This window comes from Acanthochromis polyacanthus, chromosome 5, assembly GCF_021347895.1.
Source record: "Acanthochromis polyacanthus isolate Apoly-LR-REF ecotype Palm Island chromosome 5, KAUST_Apoly_ChrSc, whole genome shotgun sequence".
Lineage (NCBI taxonomy): Eukaryota > Metazoa > Chordata > Actinopteri > Pomacentridae > Acanthochromis > Acanthochromis polyacanthus.
Window position 1 is genome coordinate 34,011,713 of NC_067117.1, and position 18,602 is coordinate 34,030,314.

The 18,602-nt window shown below is 41.7% G+C and overlaps 1 protein-coding gene across 1 annotated transcript in view; it reads left to right on the top strand.

The window, feature by feature from the left end:
- Nucleotides 1-18,602, top strand: part of arhgef10la (Rho guanine nucleotide exchange factor (GEF) 10-like a) — a 129,624-nt gene that overhangs the window by 28,816 nt on the left and 82,206 nt on the right. Inside the window, 11 exon segments of the mRNA XM_022192616.2 lie at nucleotides 1,321-1,416; nucleotides 1,508-1,635; nucleotides 3,367-3,462; nucleotides 4,207-4,315; nucleotides 5,402-5,502; nucleotides 5,949-6,026; nucleotides 7,257-7,436; nucleotides 8,571-8,687; nucleotides 14,910-15,002; nucleotides 15,920-16,090; nucleotides 18,051-18,196. Of these exon segments, the coding sequence (XP_022048308.2) occupies nucleotides 1,321-1,416; nucleotides 1,508-1,635; nucleotides 3,367-3,462; nucleotides 4,207-4,315; nucleotides 5,402-5,502; nucleotides 5,949-6,026; nucleotides 7,257-7,436; nucleotides 8,571-8,687; nucleotides 14,910-15,002; nucleotides 15,920-16,090; nucleotides 18,051-18,196 (1,315 nt within the window).

Below are 18,602 nucleotides of genomic sequence, written 5' to 3' on the forward strand. Positions count from 1 at the left end.
AAGCAAGCTAAACTAAAGCCAGATAAATCACTGCTGTTCTGCTGATGCTGATGAGAAATTTATTACAATCCTACATTTGTGCTTTCATACTGTCTGCTTTGTAATTTTAGTCTTCAAACATGAGACTCCAGGAAATGCTTTGCATACATATTAACCTGCTGTGGAGGGCAAACTTGTTTATCAGGTCGACAGACTGTGTTTCAGTTTGACCAAATGTACTTTAATATGGTTCATTTTGAATAATGAAGGATTTCCTGTTTGTAAAAGCCACCATGTGCCTTCAGTCCTCAGCTGTGGTCATGGCTGCTGTCATTATGCGACACTGATTTGCACATGCTTTACTGTGTTTCCCATTTGGTACAATTAGCACATATTCATTAGGGCAGCGTCGTTTTTAGACTGTCTACAGTGTCACTGTGACCTATGAATGAGTTTATTGGAGTGTCATTGTGTTGCTGTAGAGAAAAGTTAAATAAAAGTGAGAAAACACAGTGAAGAACTTCGGGTTTACCGCGTTTGAAGTAACAAGCCATGTTCCCAAGAGGCCCAGTCACTTTGCAGATATGTTGATAGACCAAATCCAGTTGTTTTTCTTCTCTATTGTGAATCCTGTCTGAATGCACAAACATAGAAAAGTGAGTGAGATACAAGGGACATTTGTGAGGCTAATCCTCTTTTGTGGAAGAAATTGTTGGTCTTTGTCCACCTCTTGGCATGTGTTCAAGGTGATGTCGAATTTCAGACCGAATGATCCACAACAAAATACACATCTTCAATCAGATTAATTGAAAACAGTGATTGTTGCTGTTCGAGGCTTAGGAGAAAGTGTTGCAGACAAATCACAGTTTAAAACCAAATCAATAAAGCTCACTGAGCTAAATTAGGCTGAAACACTCTCAAAGCAGTTAATGACAAATCCTGCCAAGCATGGAGATAGAATGGGTCAATAACTCAGACGAGCTGGATACAATCATGTTACGTCATACGGACAAAGCCATTATTGTAACATACACAAGAGATGCGCCAGATTTCCCTGAGGGAAAAAACCTTAAAATGCAAATGACACAATAAGTATGCAAATATTCAAAGGCTGTGTAAATTCCTTACCAGAGGCTGAAAGATCCAGCATCTTTTATGTATTCTGTTTGCCTGAAAAGATTCAGGCAATGTAAAGCTACGTGTCCTTGTGTGTGTGTGTGTGTGTGTGTGTGTGTGTTGTTTTTTTGGGGGGAAAGCAAAAGAACAGAAGGTGCACGTATCAAACTGAAATGAAGATAAACAGTGTTTCTTTACTTTGATGCTACTGGTTTTGTTTGGCAGCTCATTGTGTAGCTGAAGCTGAGCCACAGGCATCGGAGGCTTCAGAGGTGATCTATGATGATGTTCCAAGTGAAGAACCCCTCTCTCCAGATGAAGGTTGGTGCCCGCGCAGTTATAGTCATTTAGGATGTTTGTCCTCTCATGAATCTTCAGATGTGTAACATATTTTTTTGTGTGTGTTTAACAGATATGATTTATGAAGATGTTCAGAGAGACACTGGTCCTGTGGAGGCAGGCAACGGGTGGAGCTCCAGTGAATTTGAGAGCTACGATGAACAATCTGATAATGAGACCAAACTACCTACAAGGAGCAAGGTAGAGTGTGTGCGCTGGATATCTATTTATTCCACAGAAATTGCCTTCACTGTATATTTAAAATGACTGAGCAGGTTGTTTTCCAGCACTTAAAAATGATCAAGGAGAATATTTCATGGGCTGCTCCTCTTTTGCAGTTTATTAATGTATAGAAATGGAGGGAGACGGTAAAGATCATGAAAACTGTATAACAGGCTGTCTAGCTTTATTCTTTCATTGTGGGATGAAAGTAAACAGGAGGCATTTTCTGTTTGAAAAGCCTCAGATCTGCTTGCCTCTTTTCTGCCAAGGATTGCTGTTCAGCGTTCTGCGTCCCGAGCATCTCTCTTCCACATGATGGCACTGTGGGCACATTCACATTGTGCTGCGTTTCCTTTATGCTTCACCAGCCTTTACCCAACACGCACCGTTGCAGGCATGAGGGAAATTTGGAGTCATTCGAATAAAAAGCATTCTGCTGAGTCGATTTCTTATTAATGTATAGATTTACGTCTACCTTTACATAATTTTACATACTGAAGGTGTTTATGTATGGATATAACTCCGCTGTAATCCAAGGAAATCCAGAGTGAAACCAATGTGTTAAGAAACACAGGAGACCAAAGGTAACACACTGCTTCTTGTGCTGGGACAGAAAATGAATTTCTCAGGTAATTACAGGAGGGTGTGATGTGAAAATCCACCCCATAGTTCTCTGGGCATGCTTGTCCCAGGTCACTGAGCAAAAGGAAGGATTCAGCTGCACCGGTTTAGCAATTAATGAAAAAAAAACGAGACTATTTGGGCTAAGCGACACTTCTCAACCGGCGCAGCCTTCATCAAAAACACCTAGTTTTTAATTAGTTTTGCCCAATTAACTTTCCCCCCAAGTGTACCTGAAGTGTTCTCCTCCTGTTTGAGGAACCTGGAAACGATGCAGTGGAGTTTGTTTAGTTAATATTTGCCCTAAACTGCCTGTAGCCTTCCCACTCCACATCCCCACCCTTCTTTAAAAGCCCCCTCCAGTGAATTTCTTTTTCCTTTTCTTTTTTTTTACCCTATTAACTTGCCAATATGCCGTATTTGATATGCTAAAAGACATATCATGAACAGAATAAGCAGCCGCTGCCACGGCTGAGCATTTCCACCTTGAAGCTGCAGCGTACTGATGACATTCTTAAAAACGTAAATTCAAACAGACAGGGTTGTTTAAGAAGCAAACCTAAAGAACCAATCCCAAATGAACCCTATGCCTCAGAATAGGCTCGGTTCAGTGGTTTGGCTGTTTGGATTGATTGACTCAACCACTATAGCTTGTAGTTATAGGAGGGGTGGGTGGAGAAAGAGGCAGGGGCTTTAAAGATCTGCACAATCTAAAGTAGGCAACGTTGTAGAGTTAAATCTATCCTATTTTAGGGCATGAAAGGATTATTTTCATGGGAAAAACATCTACATGTGTAACTTTGATACCCAGAGATTCAGAGTTTTTAGGGGTTTGATCAGCGCCTGGAGAGGGACTTTAAATCAGTTGCCATCAGTCTCATTCAGCATAACCCAAAGCAATGCTCCAAGCTTTCACTCTCTGTGCTTGTGATTAATTCCCAGTGTTGCGTTCCTTATTTTGCCTTCATCACTTTGCTCCATTTCCCTTTTCTGTTTCCTTTTCCCCCTACATTTTTCCAACTCATTTCGCCTGTTGTTTCTAAACACGACCTACATCCATGCCCACCCGCCCTTGTCCGACACCTGTAGCTCTCCCCCGAAGTGCGTCGGCTGAAGGATCGGTGTGCCAGGACCAAACGTGAACTGGCCATGAGGCTGTCTGGAAAGCACAACTATGACATCAAGGTATATCTCCAGCAGCAAGTGTTAACACAGCTATATCACAGTGTTTGACGCGAGGGCTCAAATCATTCTGCTACATGTTTGCCAATAGGACTGGTGATCCTTCAGAGGTGAATATGCTGCCTTATATGTTCAGCTAACACAAAGGCTTAACCAACTCTCTCTGCCACCTTTTCCAACTTTCCTGCAGACTGTGGCTTTGCTTTGACACTCTGGGTTAGTTGGTTGGGCTCTCTCTCCTTCCCTGCCTGGTTTAATATCAAGACACATTTATGGGGCGCATGAATTATTAAGTAATATTCTGCATATTTACTTCCATAAACACCAGTGCAACTCGCCCCCAATTAATGACCTACTTTCCTGAAGCAGCATCGTTTAAAAATACTACCACCCTGGGTGTATTCTGGGTCTATGGAGTCTGGTTGCAGGGCCCTCTGTGATGCTCAGGGTGGAGTTTGTGGTCAGCTGGATTCTCCCGCGCTGAGCAATGCAGCTCTGTTACTTCTGATGTGGAACTCACTCTGTTACCATAATCTTTCCATGATATGCTCGTGGACTCTCTGATTAGAGGCTGTACAGCGACCCACAGGGAGTCGCAGATGGTGAGATTCATGATGAGCACGCTGAGCGCCACTTCTCTCCATCTCTCTCCAGAGGAGGCACCGTAGGTTATCAAGTCACCGCAGCATGGCACTTTCCTCCTGCTCTAATGCTCCTTTGTTGTTTCTGTCTGCTCCTTCCAACCAGGTTCAGCAGCTCATGAAGGCGGCAAGAAGCGGAACGAAGGATGGGCTTGAACGGACCAAAATAGCCGTCATGCGGAAAGTTTCCTTCCTGCAGAGAAAAGATCAATTGGGTAATGCAGGAAAGTCTGAAAACTTTGTGAATCTTGGTCAGCTGGCTTTCGTGGCTCAAAGTTATGCTGTTGTTTAGTAATGGATGTTGCTTATGAGCACCTTCCTGTTGACACTTTGAAACATAGGCAGTTGCTTGTGTATGAAACTAGCCAAGCAGAAGCAGTGTTCCAGACAGAAAGAGCGGAAAGTCCTACTTTTTATTTATACAGATCCCTTCAGGGTGAAATGAAAGTACTGTGAAAAAGAGATCTTACTGATTATAAGTATAATAAATAAAACACACGAGCGCTCTCAGCTTTCAGACAGACGACGTGATTGAGTGAATTGATGTTTTTGATGTGTGGAGAAGAGAAGCATCTCATGTAGTATCATTTAGGTTGTCTTTTAGGAACGCTCGCTGAACAATAGGGAAAGATTAGCATCCATTAATGGAGAATCGAGCAGTTTCATAAACCATAGACGCCAAACCCACGCCTCAAACAAATCTCCAAGCCATCACAAAGAGGTAAAGAGGCCAGTGCTGCTATTTTTAGTTATTGATCGAGGGAAATCTGCGCTGCATTGTATTTCCTTTCCATCAATCCTCTGTTATCATTCCAAAGTCTTTAATTGGAACGGTGGAAGCTTCTAGTATCTGTGTCTTTATGGTTACGGGTAAAGTGAGGATTTTTTTTTTTTTTTTGAGAAACCGTCGAATGTCTTTGTGCCAGTGCAGAGATGAGAATGTGTTGGATCGTGTTTTTGCAGTCACACTTCTCGGTGCCTGCTCTACTCCTACATAGATATAGTATTGTTTTGATTTTTTTTCCTTTTTTTTCTTTCCAAAGACCTCTCTGCATCTCTCTCTCTCTTTCTGTGTTGCTCTCTCTTTCTCTTTTTTAGAGAGTACAGAAGTCTCTTCATATTTTAGAGGTAATAAACTTAGTGTGTCGCAGTGTCTCCAGCAGCAGTGAGATCTGAAGGCTGCCTTTCTGTTGTTCTCTCTCCTTGTCTCATTGTGTGTCACACACACACTTGCACACAAACACTCTTTAACCACTCTCTCTTTTTTTTTATTTTACTTTTTCGTTACTGAACGTTTACAGAAGAGGAGGATGATGCAGGATATCTGGACGTGGCTGTGTCAGAAGTGAAACATCCTCCCCCACAGCTGAGCCCGATGCCAGAGGGGCTGACCAGCCACCAGGTGCACCTAGCAGCTTGAATAAATATTACTTTTTATTCCTTGTAACAGTGGTAGCCCGCATGCATGCCGCACTTAACATCTTTATGTGAACATAATCTCTACCCAGTAGCCTTGGGATAAGGCTTTAGGCTGTTAAGAGAATTCATTTTTTATGTCAGTATTTTCACATATCTATAAACTCTTCATGCTGTTTGTAAAAGCAGAGTGTTTCGTAGCAGCTACAACAGCTGCTTTCTTGTCATAGGAAATACAGTGTTTCAACACTGCGGCGGAGGCCCTGTTCAAACAGACCTACTCGTCTTTGAGTCTGTTCCTCCTGTGACAAACACATGATTATAGTGCAATCCATCAAGCAGCACCATGCTTAACTGAAAGCACACCACATACCGCAGCCCAATCATGTCCTCTTAGCGCTGGGTTTCCTGACTGGTCTGTTGTCTGTGCAGGTTGTCAGACGCCATATCCTCGGCTCCATCATTCAGAGTGAGCGGAGCTACCTGGAGTCTCTTAGGAGAATCTTGCAGGTGAGCTGTTTAGTCCCATTGTCCTCTTCTGCCACATGCAATATCTTCACAGTTTAGCCATTATGAATTACACTGAAAAGAGAAGCGGTGATATCCATCAAATTACCGAGGTGTCTCGGCATAAATAATCCTGATAAAACAGCCGTCCTCGTTCTTGTGGCATCGTGCTGATGCTTAGAGAGAGAGAGACTGTCAGGCTTGCACAGGATGGGGTGCAGCCTCTCCTCTTTAATCTTTCTGTTTAGAGGGGAAAAAGGAGACTTGTTATCTCCTCATCACAGAAAAATAAGAGGAGCACCTACTGAAATGGAATTAGCAGCGATCAGTGGAGGCTTTATGTGCTGTAAAATCTTTCACTGTCACAGTACAATGTACTAGCTTTGTTGTTGAGTGACATTATTGTGTGTGATTTGCAGGGAGGCTTAGCCCTCTGGATACCTCTCTTGTTATTCAGAGTCCATCCGAGTAGCATATGCAGTGTCTCCACGCATAGAACATTAAAAGATGAAAGGCCACAGCACAATTATAGACACTGAAGGACGTAACCATCATTCCTACTATCAAACAAATTTCACAGTTGTTGCTGCTTTCCACTGTGCCTCATGTCAAGATCTAATTTGCTCTGGTAGATTTGCAGAGATAAGACTTGCAGTGTATTAACAAAAATTACCAACACTATTGCTCAGATACATACAGTTTTTTATGTTAAATACAGAATTCATCTTTCATCTTTAGCTTTTCCATATTATCTAGATTTAGACATGTTCAGATTCAAAGGAGTCATGTTTACTGGCTTGCCATCCACAAAGAGCTTGTCGAGTCATTTCCGTAGGCTATGCTAATATTCCCATGTGCACTGACTGAAGAATCAATCAATGCCCCCTTTCACCATGTTGTTTTTGCATCTTTAACTCTGCTGGAAGCTTCTTTTTGCCATTATTATTATTCTTGCTTTTATGATTACAAGTCACCTTGAGTTCCGAACATGTTTGCTCGTGCCAAATGCTGTTGTACAGGTGAGTCCTTCAGATTGCTTTGCTTCCAGGCACGGTGACTACATTTCGTGGATTCACTGGATATTTCTCAGTTACCCCTCAGTTGTCTATTTATGCTGCCGAAAGGAAGAGATGGTGGATAGTTGATTCATCTTAAGCAGCCATCCACCCACGGACATACATATGCACATATAAACAACTAGAAAAACCCCGTTTTCTGTCACAATCTCAACAGGAGTACCACAGACCATTGATGGAAGCTGATCCGCGCATCCTGAGTCCACGGAAGATCCGGCCCATATTTTACCGAATCAGAGAGATCACACAGTGCCACTCCATGTTTCAAATTGCTCTGGCATCACGTGTGGCTGAGTGGGACTGCACCGAGAAAATTGGAGACTTATTTGTTGCCTCGGTTAGTGTGTGTGCATGTGCATGTTTATGGTATGTACATTCCTATGTGTGAAATATAAATGCAGCTGGAGGCTTATTGGCTGCTTGGTGTGTGTGTGTGTGTGTTTGTGTGCATTCTTTGTTTGGTCCTGTCTATAATACAATCAAAGACTTGCATTCTGAGTACAAGCACTCATATTTTTCTTGGCATTTCTATCCAACTTTATAACGCAGTCTCTGCCAGCAGACTTCTAATGAGCTACAGGTTTTAGATGGAGCAAACAGGGGTAGTTTACTCCAAACATGGAATCAATTACAGTTGTGATGAATATCTCTACTGCACCCAGTGATCTCTGGGATATGTGTTTACAATTTTTGGCGATAGAATAGTAGTGTTCAATGCAAGTTTTCCTTTGTGAGCCTCGGCAGTGTGCTCATCCATAAGGTCCGCTTATTATTTGCCTATTACAGGGCCTGATTTGACTCTCTCCACTGCTGGTCATTACAGCGCTGTTCCATTGATATCCTAAGACCTACCACCAAATGAGGCCACATTGGAAAAGCAAAGTGCTGGGACTGTGTACTCTCCACTGAGCTCCCTTTTTTCAGGTGGCAATGTGTCTGTACCTGCAGGGCTGGTAGTAATATCTCAGAGGCAGGGTGCTGAAGGAGGGTGTGAGCAACGAGGGTTAATTCCTTCATGCGATTTGCCAATTCCCCACCACTCCTCAAACGGTCGCTATCAGCTGCCTGGGGTGGGCTTAATTGAGGAGAGAGAATAAATGTCTACCGCGCAACAGACACACCCTCCCCACAACACACACACAGACTCCCACACTGTGCCACCTCATTCCTCTTTGCCCAACTTCTTAAATGGCTCGTGAAGGGTGTTTTGCTGTAGCTAGAATGGTAAACAAACCATTTTTTAAAAAAAAAAAAAAGCACTATACTTAAATGTCCATTTTCTAGCCTCTCCTTAAATTCAAATTACCTACAAGTCTCCCTGCAAACAAGATGTTTAGCCTGAACTTTGAGATGTCAAAGGAAATACAAGACGGCGGAATGTGTCAGAGCAGTGAACCCTTTTATTTGTTGTTGTTAGCTGTTACAAATTCAGATGAACATACTCTCTGTTTATGCTCTCTGTTTTCTATAGTTTTCGAAGTCCATGGTTCTGGATGTATACAGCGATTACGTGAACAACTTCACCAACGCCATGGCTCTCATTAAAAAGGCGTGCATGTCCAAGCCAGCTTTCCTGGAATTCTTAAAGGTGAGCTTTAGCCCAGCAGCACAATATAGTTTTCTGAACGTGTTTTTTTATTCTTCTCCTATTTGACAAATTAAAGTAACCCATATGTGTTTTAGCTGCTGTTTGTTTTTCTTTGTGATGTTGAGCAGATGCTGAATCAATCAAAACCCCGAAGCTAAATGATCCGTGTAATCCATAAATCTCAGGTTTTGATGGAGACGAGGAAATAATTCAGTGTATAAAAAGCAGTCATGTACATCAGTTTGTGTTATTTACATAGATGGTATCAAAGTCTGAATTCAGCTAAATCAACGACTGGAATGAGAAATGTAGAACCCGCGTTTAACCCTGGAAATGTCAGAGGTTGTCAGCAGAATGAACATGTATTCACATTATAATGACAGGATGAAGTCATTGACTTTTTAAAAAAACAGGGAATTGAAAAACTTCTGGTCATTCCACATGCGGAATGGAAAGTAGAAAATTACCACAATCCATAGCAAACAATTGAAATGTATTCTTCTGTTTATTTAATAATGCAAGCTTTAATAAGTGATCATGAACGGGGGAAAAGGTGCCAGACTGCATGGAACGTTCCATGAAATGATTTAAATACACTGAATTGAACAATCCCCTGTGCACCCTGCGCTCATGCATGGCTGCGACCTAGATCCTTGAGCTGTAATGCTGACTTACAGAACCAGATCACACAGCTGACAGCTTTGCATGTTACTTCAGATAGCATGCGTCCTGTCCCTTCTGTTTAAAGGTTCCTATGTCTGTCGGCTGCAGCTCACACTGGCAGTGTGAAGACAACCTAAATAAGAAATTGGATAGACACACACTGGAAAAATCACTGAATCAATGACAGGCTTTATTATGTTGCTTTGAAAACAATGTGAAGGCACCATTTGCATATGCATGACCATATGAACACACACACATTTCAGTGTAACATAGAGCTGCATCTGCAGAGAGGCATTAAGGTGAGCTTGGTGCAGATATTGATAGAAAATAATAATAAAAGCAAACAAATTGATTCATATTATCTAGGCAATTGTTTGCAATTATATAAACAGCTGTTTAATTTTGTACAGAGGACAAATACTGAAACAGCAATTAGGTTATTATCTTTGAAGTGATTTTAGAGGTTGTGTATTTATATGCATTGTACAGTCTCGAATAGACAGACATTGCTGTGTTATGCATAGAGAATGGTTTGCCTGCACCTGATTGTGAACCTGCTATAGGGAAACAACATGTCTAATCACAGCCTTCTTAACCTGTTAGTCCCTGAGCCCTGTTTTTGAGGCACCTCCTCTTAGTCCCTACAGCCCCGCCGGCGGGGGCTGTAGGGACTAAGCCCAGAGTTCTAACTGTTGGTCAATCATGCAAGAAAGTTCCTTTTGATTTTTAAGACTAATCGCCTGAAATACCAAGCACGCCTGCTTCATTGCTGTTTTCAGTATGTGAGTTGCCAATTTAAAATTCTTTGTTATTATTCCGCCAAGGAGGCGGCGTTTCGGCAGAGTTATGTGTCGATCGCGTTGGTTTGTCTGTTTGTCAGTCCGTCTGTCTGTTAAAAACATTAGCCAAAAACGAATCAACAAATTTGAATGAAGTTTTCAGGGAAGGTCAGAAATGACACAAGGACCACGTGATTAGATTTTGGCATTGACATGGCTTATAGTCTGGATCCACGGATTTGTTAAAAAATTCTGTATAATTCCGAGATAGCATCATGGCATTACTGTAACTATGACAACAAGTGAACACTACGTCAGCTGCCTGCTGATGATCACATGATTGCCATCCAACTACAAATTGACCGCTGTGGACTTATCAGGACTTAGCCGCTGGAAATGATACAAAGAGCAGCTGATTAAATTCTGGGGGTGTTTCCGAGTCCCATCAATTCCCACCGCCCGCTACATATTTAGGCGATGCGATTTGGTGTCCGTATATAACATACACATGTATAACACATGCCTGTGTTCAGCGCAACATCATTTTGTTTGTGGTTACATCTATATTAAACGTCCACATTCTATGGTGACATGATTTCTGCCACACATTTTCTAGCGATTTCCCTATCAGAGATGATACAACCACTGAACAGCCTTTGCAGAATACTGTGATCTTGTTGTTTCATCTGCCCCCTGAAGCTGAGAGATTTATAGTAAAATAGAAGTCATTTAGACTGATAAAAATGATCAAAAACATAATAATACTAGACTTAAATAAGTCAGCAAATTTAATGAAAAGTTAACTTACTTGTTCTTCAATCTTTTCTCACTATCTTCAGTTCAAAATATTTCACAAATCTATAAGAGTTCTATACTACTATGTACACTATATACAAGTCAGTTCACTGCAACACTCCTATTTTGCAATTTTCTTCTCTTTGCAGCAAGCTGTGTAAGTCTCTGGACTGCCTTCCTTTTCAACTCCTGCTGGTGGGCTTTTCTTGTAGCCGTTTCCTTCTCTTTCAGTATATCTTTTGCCTTGGCACTTGAAGTAGCTGTTGATGCTGCTAGTGTAACTAGACCCTTCAGAAAAACGCGATTATGCGATCGCATGAATTCCCGCATTAATCACCAAAATGCTGCTGATTATGCAGGGGTCAATTATTTCCCAAAAGGCCGCAAAACAGCGCATAATACCCGCAAGAATCTCACATTTCCACGAAAAAAAAGAGAAATATGCGGGTCCCGCTTGATTTCACAATTTCCGCATAAAATGAGAAAACTATAACCAATATAAATGCAGTTGTGAGTGAGTTTTTATGTGACGCCCGGCCTGACATCATCAGTTCGCGCATTCACACACACTAGAAGCACGAGCTGATGCGGAGCACCGTGCCAGTGTTGCCAACTTAGCGACTTTTTCGCTAAATCTAGCGACTCTCCAAATGGTCCTGACAACTTTTTTTTTGTCAAAAGCGACTAGCCACAAATCTAGCGACTTTTTCTGCCGTTTTGGAGACTGACAGGAAAACTCGGATCATTCTGCAGTTACTGTCCTCAACAAGCAGCAGGTGCTGCTGTGAGCTTCTCTCCCTCCCAAAGCACAGGCTGTCAGTCCAGTAACCCCGCAGCAGACCCAGTGTCTGATTAGAGGACGCATCCCTCCGCGGCCAGACAGCAGGTGAATCGCGCATATTTTTGCATATTTCACAACTATTCGCTTGAGTTTCGTTAACATTGGTGACAATAAAGTACCTAACCCCCCCTAAAATTTTCTCAACGGATTTAGACGATTCACAGAAATGTTCAAATTTGAAATTAAATCGACGGAAATCCGCGGATCCGCGGAAAATTGCCATCCATGTAATTCAATTCAATTTTATTTATGTAGCGCCAATTACAGTTCAAACTGTCTCAAGACGCTTTACAGAACCCATATGCCTGAACCCCAAGCAAAAAAAATTCTTGTGCAATTATGTTAGCACATGAATAAAAGTGTGAGTTTTCATGGAAAACATGAAATTGTCTGGGTGACCCCAAACTTTTGAACGATAGTGTAACATTGAAATGATTTACCTGTAGTCAAGAAGAGCCATCTTTCTGCCATACAGCTCTTTGTGCTGCCTCAAGATGTGTATGGAGGAGGGAGATGCCATCCCTATGTCCACAAAAGAGAATTATACTGAAGACATCAGCATGTGTAGACAGACATTTTGTGGTAAATTATTGGGCTCATGCATTTATTTCCCTGCATCTTTACAACAGATGTAAAGATTGAAAAGGTAGCACGTTCCTTAGCCATGTTAATGGGAAATTAATGGCTAATTAATGTGGCCAGGCTGAAAGTAACTGTAATTCTCCCTTAAGTAAAGACTCTTGGCTCTTCTCCCTGGCTGCTCTGGCCACTTGTTTCAATTGGAGGAGGAAACAGAAGTCCTTCTCTGCCACAGTTGGTGTTTTTATTGGTGATTAATGCAGATGGGACCTCTCTATCAAGTGAGAAAATTCAGATCATGCTCTGAATGAGGAGTCAGGTGAACTGCTGCTGCATTCATATCATTTGAGAGCGCTATGGTTTTATAATGCTGCCTCTGTTAGATGGATTTGGCTCTGCATGACTGCCCTCCAATAGAGAGATGGAGAGGGTCTCCTCAAAAGCCCTCTTACCAAAAATGGTCTATATCTGACACCACTCAGCATTCTCAGTGCGTGAAGCACCACAGAGTCTATCTCCAGTGACATCGTGACCTGGTCAGGTGTGGTGGAAGAGATTTCACTCTGTGCTCCTCAAACTTTTTATGGAATACGCTCAGGGGTCACATCTGGTTTACAGGCCGACGAATGTATGTGTCTGTCTAGTCACTGAACATTGGATCAGACGGATAAAATCTTGGAGATCATTGCCTCAGCATCCTCACCTGTCATTTAGGAGTTGGGTGGCCGCTGACCACTGACCGCTGGGTGTCTTTGTAAAGTGACTGTGTGTAACATGTCTTGCTAGGTTGGTGTTTGCTCTGCATTCACCAAGGGGTTTCCTCCTGACTCCTGCTATCTCTAACTGTGCAATCTTGGGCTGCACTGTACGGAAGAAAAATGGGAAATTTGGTTTTCATTAAAAATCTTTGTGGTCCTAACAGCTGACTTGGAGCTGTAATGACCAAATGAAGGATTGATCAGGAATCTCTTTTATTATAGCATGAAATACACTGGTGCACAGATCGTGGCATTTGCATGCTGTCACTTGTACAATTTGCAGACTTCAGGAATCACCTTAAACAATAGAATGTCAGTCTCACAGTGACTGGTTAAGCACTTTACAGTTTGTAGAGCCACAATGTAGCACCTTTTATTGAAGAGTCTCTTGCACAAACTTATTACATTCTACCTCGTAGTCAGGTCAGGACTGAAGGTACTTTTCTATGTAGATTTTCTCACTCGGATTTCATGCTCAACTAAAATAATACTTTTGAAATTGGTGGTCATTTTTAATGACAATTTAATATTTGCACAATCAGATATCACTTCTTTATTTATTTATTTATCTTTTTGTTTTTACCAAATATGTTTCCTTTTAATTTCTGTAAAGGTGTTTGATATAACTTGATAATATGCAGTATGTGATGATATATGAGATAGTGACTGATGGTGTGACCAAAAAGCGGAATTATTCATCACTCTTTACATTCTGCTGGAAACATCAGATAAGCTTTGATATGTATGAATTTAATGGACTGCAAAGTTAAGAGCTACAAAAACACATATTAAGTACCGTGATATTACTATTACCAAAATATCTCATCTCATATCAAAATGTAAATTTCAATCCAATTTATTTTATCAATCTATCAATCGGACTTTATTCATATAACACTTTTTGTGCAAATAAAATGTAGTAAAAAGTGCCTTACAGATGAAAGGAATGAAAATGCAGTTAAAACAATACGAACAATACACACCACCCCTACATCACATGTAATGAGGACATGCCAGATGAAATAAAATGAAATGTAATAAAAAATATAGTAAAATATGATATCTGAATGAAATAGCAGTCAAAATTCCTAAAAACAGAATGATAAATAAATAATGAAGTAACAAACAATAAACTGAACTGACTAAAATATGTAAATAGGTGAAGAAATGGCTAAATCAGTTAAAAAAAAAAAAGTTCTAGACTGAGTAGTAGGAATATTCAGTGCATGTACATATCAAATCCATCAAATCAGTCAAAATCCTGACTAAAAAAGTAAGTCTTTGCCTTTTAAAACTTCAGCATTGCCCACAGCGATCATTTTACAAGAAAACTTGGAAAAATATGTTAAAAAAAAACAAAACAAACAGTTTATGTGTTAGTTTTTATAGATTCTGTCAGATCTCCAAAGTTTAAGAAATGGATATTGTTCAAACTTTCTGTCTCGCAATTGATCTTCTCCAATCCTTTCGATCAGACCATCTATTAAACATGATTTGCCTTTTAGTCCTCAGGGTGTCGTCATGGCACAGGCTTAACAAAGCACCTCAACCATATCTTTCCCTGACCGGCGCCCACAGAAAAACATTAGACATAACGCACTCAAAAATCTCCTCTTTTATGACTAATAGACGCTGATTTTCATACCTCATTCACCCACTCACACGCCTACATGTGGTCTCCAGAGACTTCTGACAAGCTCCTCTGAAAGTAGGAATAGTTTCCGTTTAATGACCTTCCTGTGAAAGATTATTTTTCTCGCTGTATGTTTCTGTTTTCATTCTGGTTTTGCTCTTTTGATTGCAGAAGAAACAGGCATCCAGTGTGGACCGGATCACTCTGTATGGCCTCATGGTTAAACCCATTCAACGATTCCCTCAATTCATATTGCTCCTGCAGGTATAAAATCTTGTTTGTACAGGTCTAGTCATTTAATTGGTTTTAATCAATCCTTTCAAGCCCTCCTTGCTAAAACACTTTGGAGTCAAATAAAGATTCAGCTGCACAGACACTGATAGTGATGCAAAGCTGCAAGGCCACAGAACTGATGATGGATTTTAATTTATCCAAAGTACCAGACGTCCTACCTCACATACTTTTACACCAGGGTTTTCTGCTGCTTGAAAAGTAGCTAGCCACATCAGTTTTTCATATTGCTGGCGTTATATTCAGACTTCCACTTTCTATTTTGTGCAAAGATTTGGATTCCAGCTTGACTTGCTGGATCTGCAGTAGCTCATTTCATCCCTCAGTAGGCATTGATTATCCATGAATTCAAAAGATAAGTTATGAATGTGAATCAGGCATTTTCTTCTAGCCTAAACTCAGTACTCCAAAGAGGAAGTGTATGCATTAAATCATACATTACAGGGAAGTGGAGCTGAAGGCAGTGATGTACGTCAGAGATGCATTTCAAGACAACAGCGAGCTTTTCACTGGGTCAGAGATGCAGGACAAATACAGATATGCAAGTCACACAACATGCAGTTTGACAGACTTTGATCATTGTGGAGTTTTTGAATTTGTTTTTATCGCTTCTGAGCTTTGCAAAGTTTGAGTAACCACTGGGAAGTCAGCGTTGTGTACACAGTTGCTTAGATCCTCTGGAAACTGTGACACTCTCACACCTAAACTCAAAGAAAGCATTTGACACAGATTTAAACACCTGAGGAGAAAAAACCACTCCCAACCACAACACGCTGTTTTCTTGAGTTCATTACAGGATATAGAGAAAAACATCAAATCACAAACGGAGACTGCTTCATGTTTTTGACTTGCAGTGTCTTTACATCAAACTTTTCTGTGACCTTTTTCAGGACATGCTTAAGAATACACCGAAGGGCCACGTGGATCGCCTGCCCCTGCAGCTGGCGCTCACAGAGCTGGAGATGCTAGCTGAGAAACTGAATGAACAGAAACGAGTCGCTGACCAGATTGCAGAAACTCAACAACTAGCCCGCAGCGTCAGTGATCGCCTGCTCAGTAAGGTGACTGGATACATACGGACTCCCTCGTGCATGCGTCCGTGCACTTGGACACGCACACTGGCCCCAATCAAATCAGCTGCAAGCCAGCCTCTGAGCCCTACAACTCCTCCGCGTTGTTATCGCTGTGAGCCAAACACCTAGAAATTAAACTAGTATATAGCAATCACTTATATCACTTTCCCCAACATTAATCTGGGGAGGCATTTTTATTTAGAGAAATGATCTCATAGAAATGATGCCCATTATCATCCCTAAACAGTACCAAATGCTATGGCAGAGGCGTCGCTTCTCCATTACCGCACTGAAATTACAGTCCTGCCGCTGCAAATCTGAACAAATGCTGCTCTGAATAAGAAGAATTAGGGAGTAAATGAGACATTTAATTGGAAACTGTAAGAGAGCTATCTCTTTCACCCTGACGGTCTCCCTCTTCCGCTCCCTTTCTCCACTTTACCCCCCCTCTATTCCCCTCTTGCACTCACTTGCTTACTCTCTTGCTTAACTTCTTAGTCCACTTACACACTCTTCTTCGCTTTCTTTCTCCAGCGTGACTGCATCTTCCTCTGTCTTCCTCGCTCTTTGCCCCCCCTCCTTTTTTTTTATTTCTCTATCAGCCCTTGCTTTCCAGGACTCTGAGATGAGCTGATTCGGCCAATCTCCTCCACTCGCGCAGAATTCCATTTGCTGCGGTGACACTGCAGAATTCCAATAGGAAACGGTCTCCTCTATTGCCCCCATAACCATCCAATGAAATATTCATTCTTTGTCTCAAAGTATCTAAGTCACTAGAATAGGACAGATAACAATGTGAGTGAGAATGGGTTTCATACACACTCTCACACACATGCGCTCCCTGCTCATATGAGCACACATGCATGGAGCTGTGCCCTCTGTGCCTATTGAGGCTTGAAAACTTTAAGGGTGTATTCTCTCAGCAGCCACCTCTTGAAGGAGCTGAATGATTTCGCGGCCATCAAACGGCGATCCAGGTCGGACTAATGACTCATTTTGTGAACAATCTGCACCAGAATCAGCTCCATCTTACAGATAGGACGTCGTCTTTTGTGAAATGTGGTCAGCTGCATTACTGCACCGCAGGTTGTAGAACGGGTGCAGCAGAGGGATTCATTATTTGCTAAGATTTGTGCCTTTCTCACAAACACAAACATCAAGGTAACAGGATGTAAACTTTCATGTGGACTCAGCCTGCTGTGGCATCCCTTTAGCTGCGATGAGCCTGGCTCAGTTTGGTGCATAAAATAAAACTATTGATTTAGGCAAAAAAAAAAAAGCTGGACCAAAGTGATAGAAAGCTTTCTGTTGCTATTTTCTTTGCCAAACATACGGATGACTGGAAAGCGCGGCATGTGCCAACATACTGTAGCATAAATTGCATCTGTTGTTGGACTCCTTAACTGTGTCTGCATGTGGGTGTGAATGTGTAAAGGTGTGCACACAACAAACATTTGTGTCGCTGTGTCGTCGCCGTGTTGTGGTGGAAAGGATTGTGTGTCCTAATGCTCATAAGCTGAGCCACTTTGGACTCTGTGATAGTGGCAAGGTGGATAGTGTGGTGCAGACAAAAGGACAAAGAATAATTGGAAGCATGTTTTGGAAGTATAAAAAAATAATACAAAACATTTCTGGCAAATCCTGGAGCCTAAATGAAGCGAGAGCTGCCTTTAGGGTCCTTGTCACTGTGAAAATGTGTGCACAGGAAAGCTAGCGAAAGTTCACCGAATGAACAGACTACAGATGTGTGTGTGTGTGTGTGTGTGTGTGTGTGTGTGTGTGTGTACATACAGTGACCTTCAGCAGAATGAATATGTTGCTAATCCCTGATGAGACATCTGTTCCTCCAAGCCTGACTTCTGCGTCCTCCAGGCACTAAACTCCGGAGGACTGGCCCTTTGTGATACTGTCTCCTCCGCCTCTGATCTGATTGCTGTGTCCCTTTTAGCAACTGAACTTGGAGCAGGGGTCACTGGTCCTTTGTGAGACGCTTATTGAGACTGTGTACGGCGAACGGGGACAAGTCCTGAAGTCGAAGGAGCGAAAGGTCTTCCTCTTTGATGATGTGCTCATCTGTGCCAACATAAATGTCAAGTAAGTCCCTCTTGTGGAGCAAGTTGAGTTAAATGCCCTTGCATTGAAGAATACTTTGCTAATGCGTTCATAATGTGTAGGTCTGGCATGAAGTTGTGTGCAAGTTTTGAAAGAAGAGTCTGGTACGCTGCACAGTTTGAAGAAATAGCTATTAGGTGGCACAGGGCTCTAATGTGATGCCCTAGGTTTTGCAAGGATATTTGGCAAACTGCGTAGTAAAGAGAAATCGCTGCTAGGGCTTTGGAGCACTATCTGGAGTCGCAGGAGCTTTATCAGCTTTAAACAAATGGTAGAATACCTAACTACAGCTGCAGGAGTCCTAGATTACTGACGTAAAACATTTTTTGGTTTCTTTCCAATTTATCTCCTGTGACAGCACCATTGATCACATCTCCCTCTCTCTCCC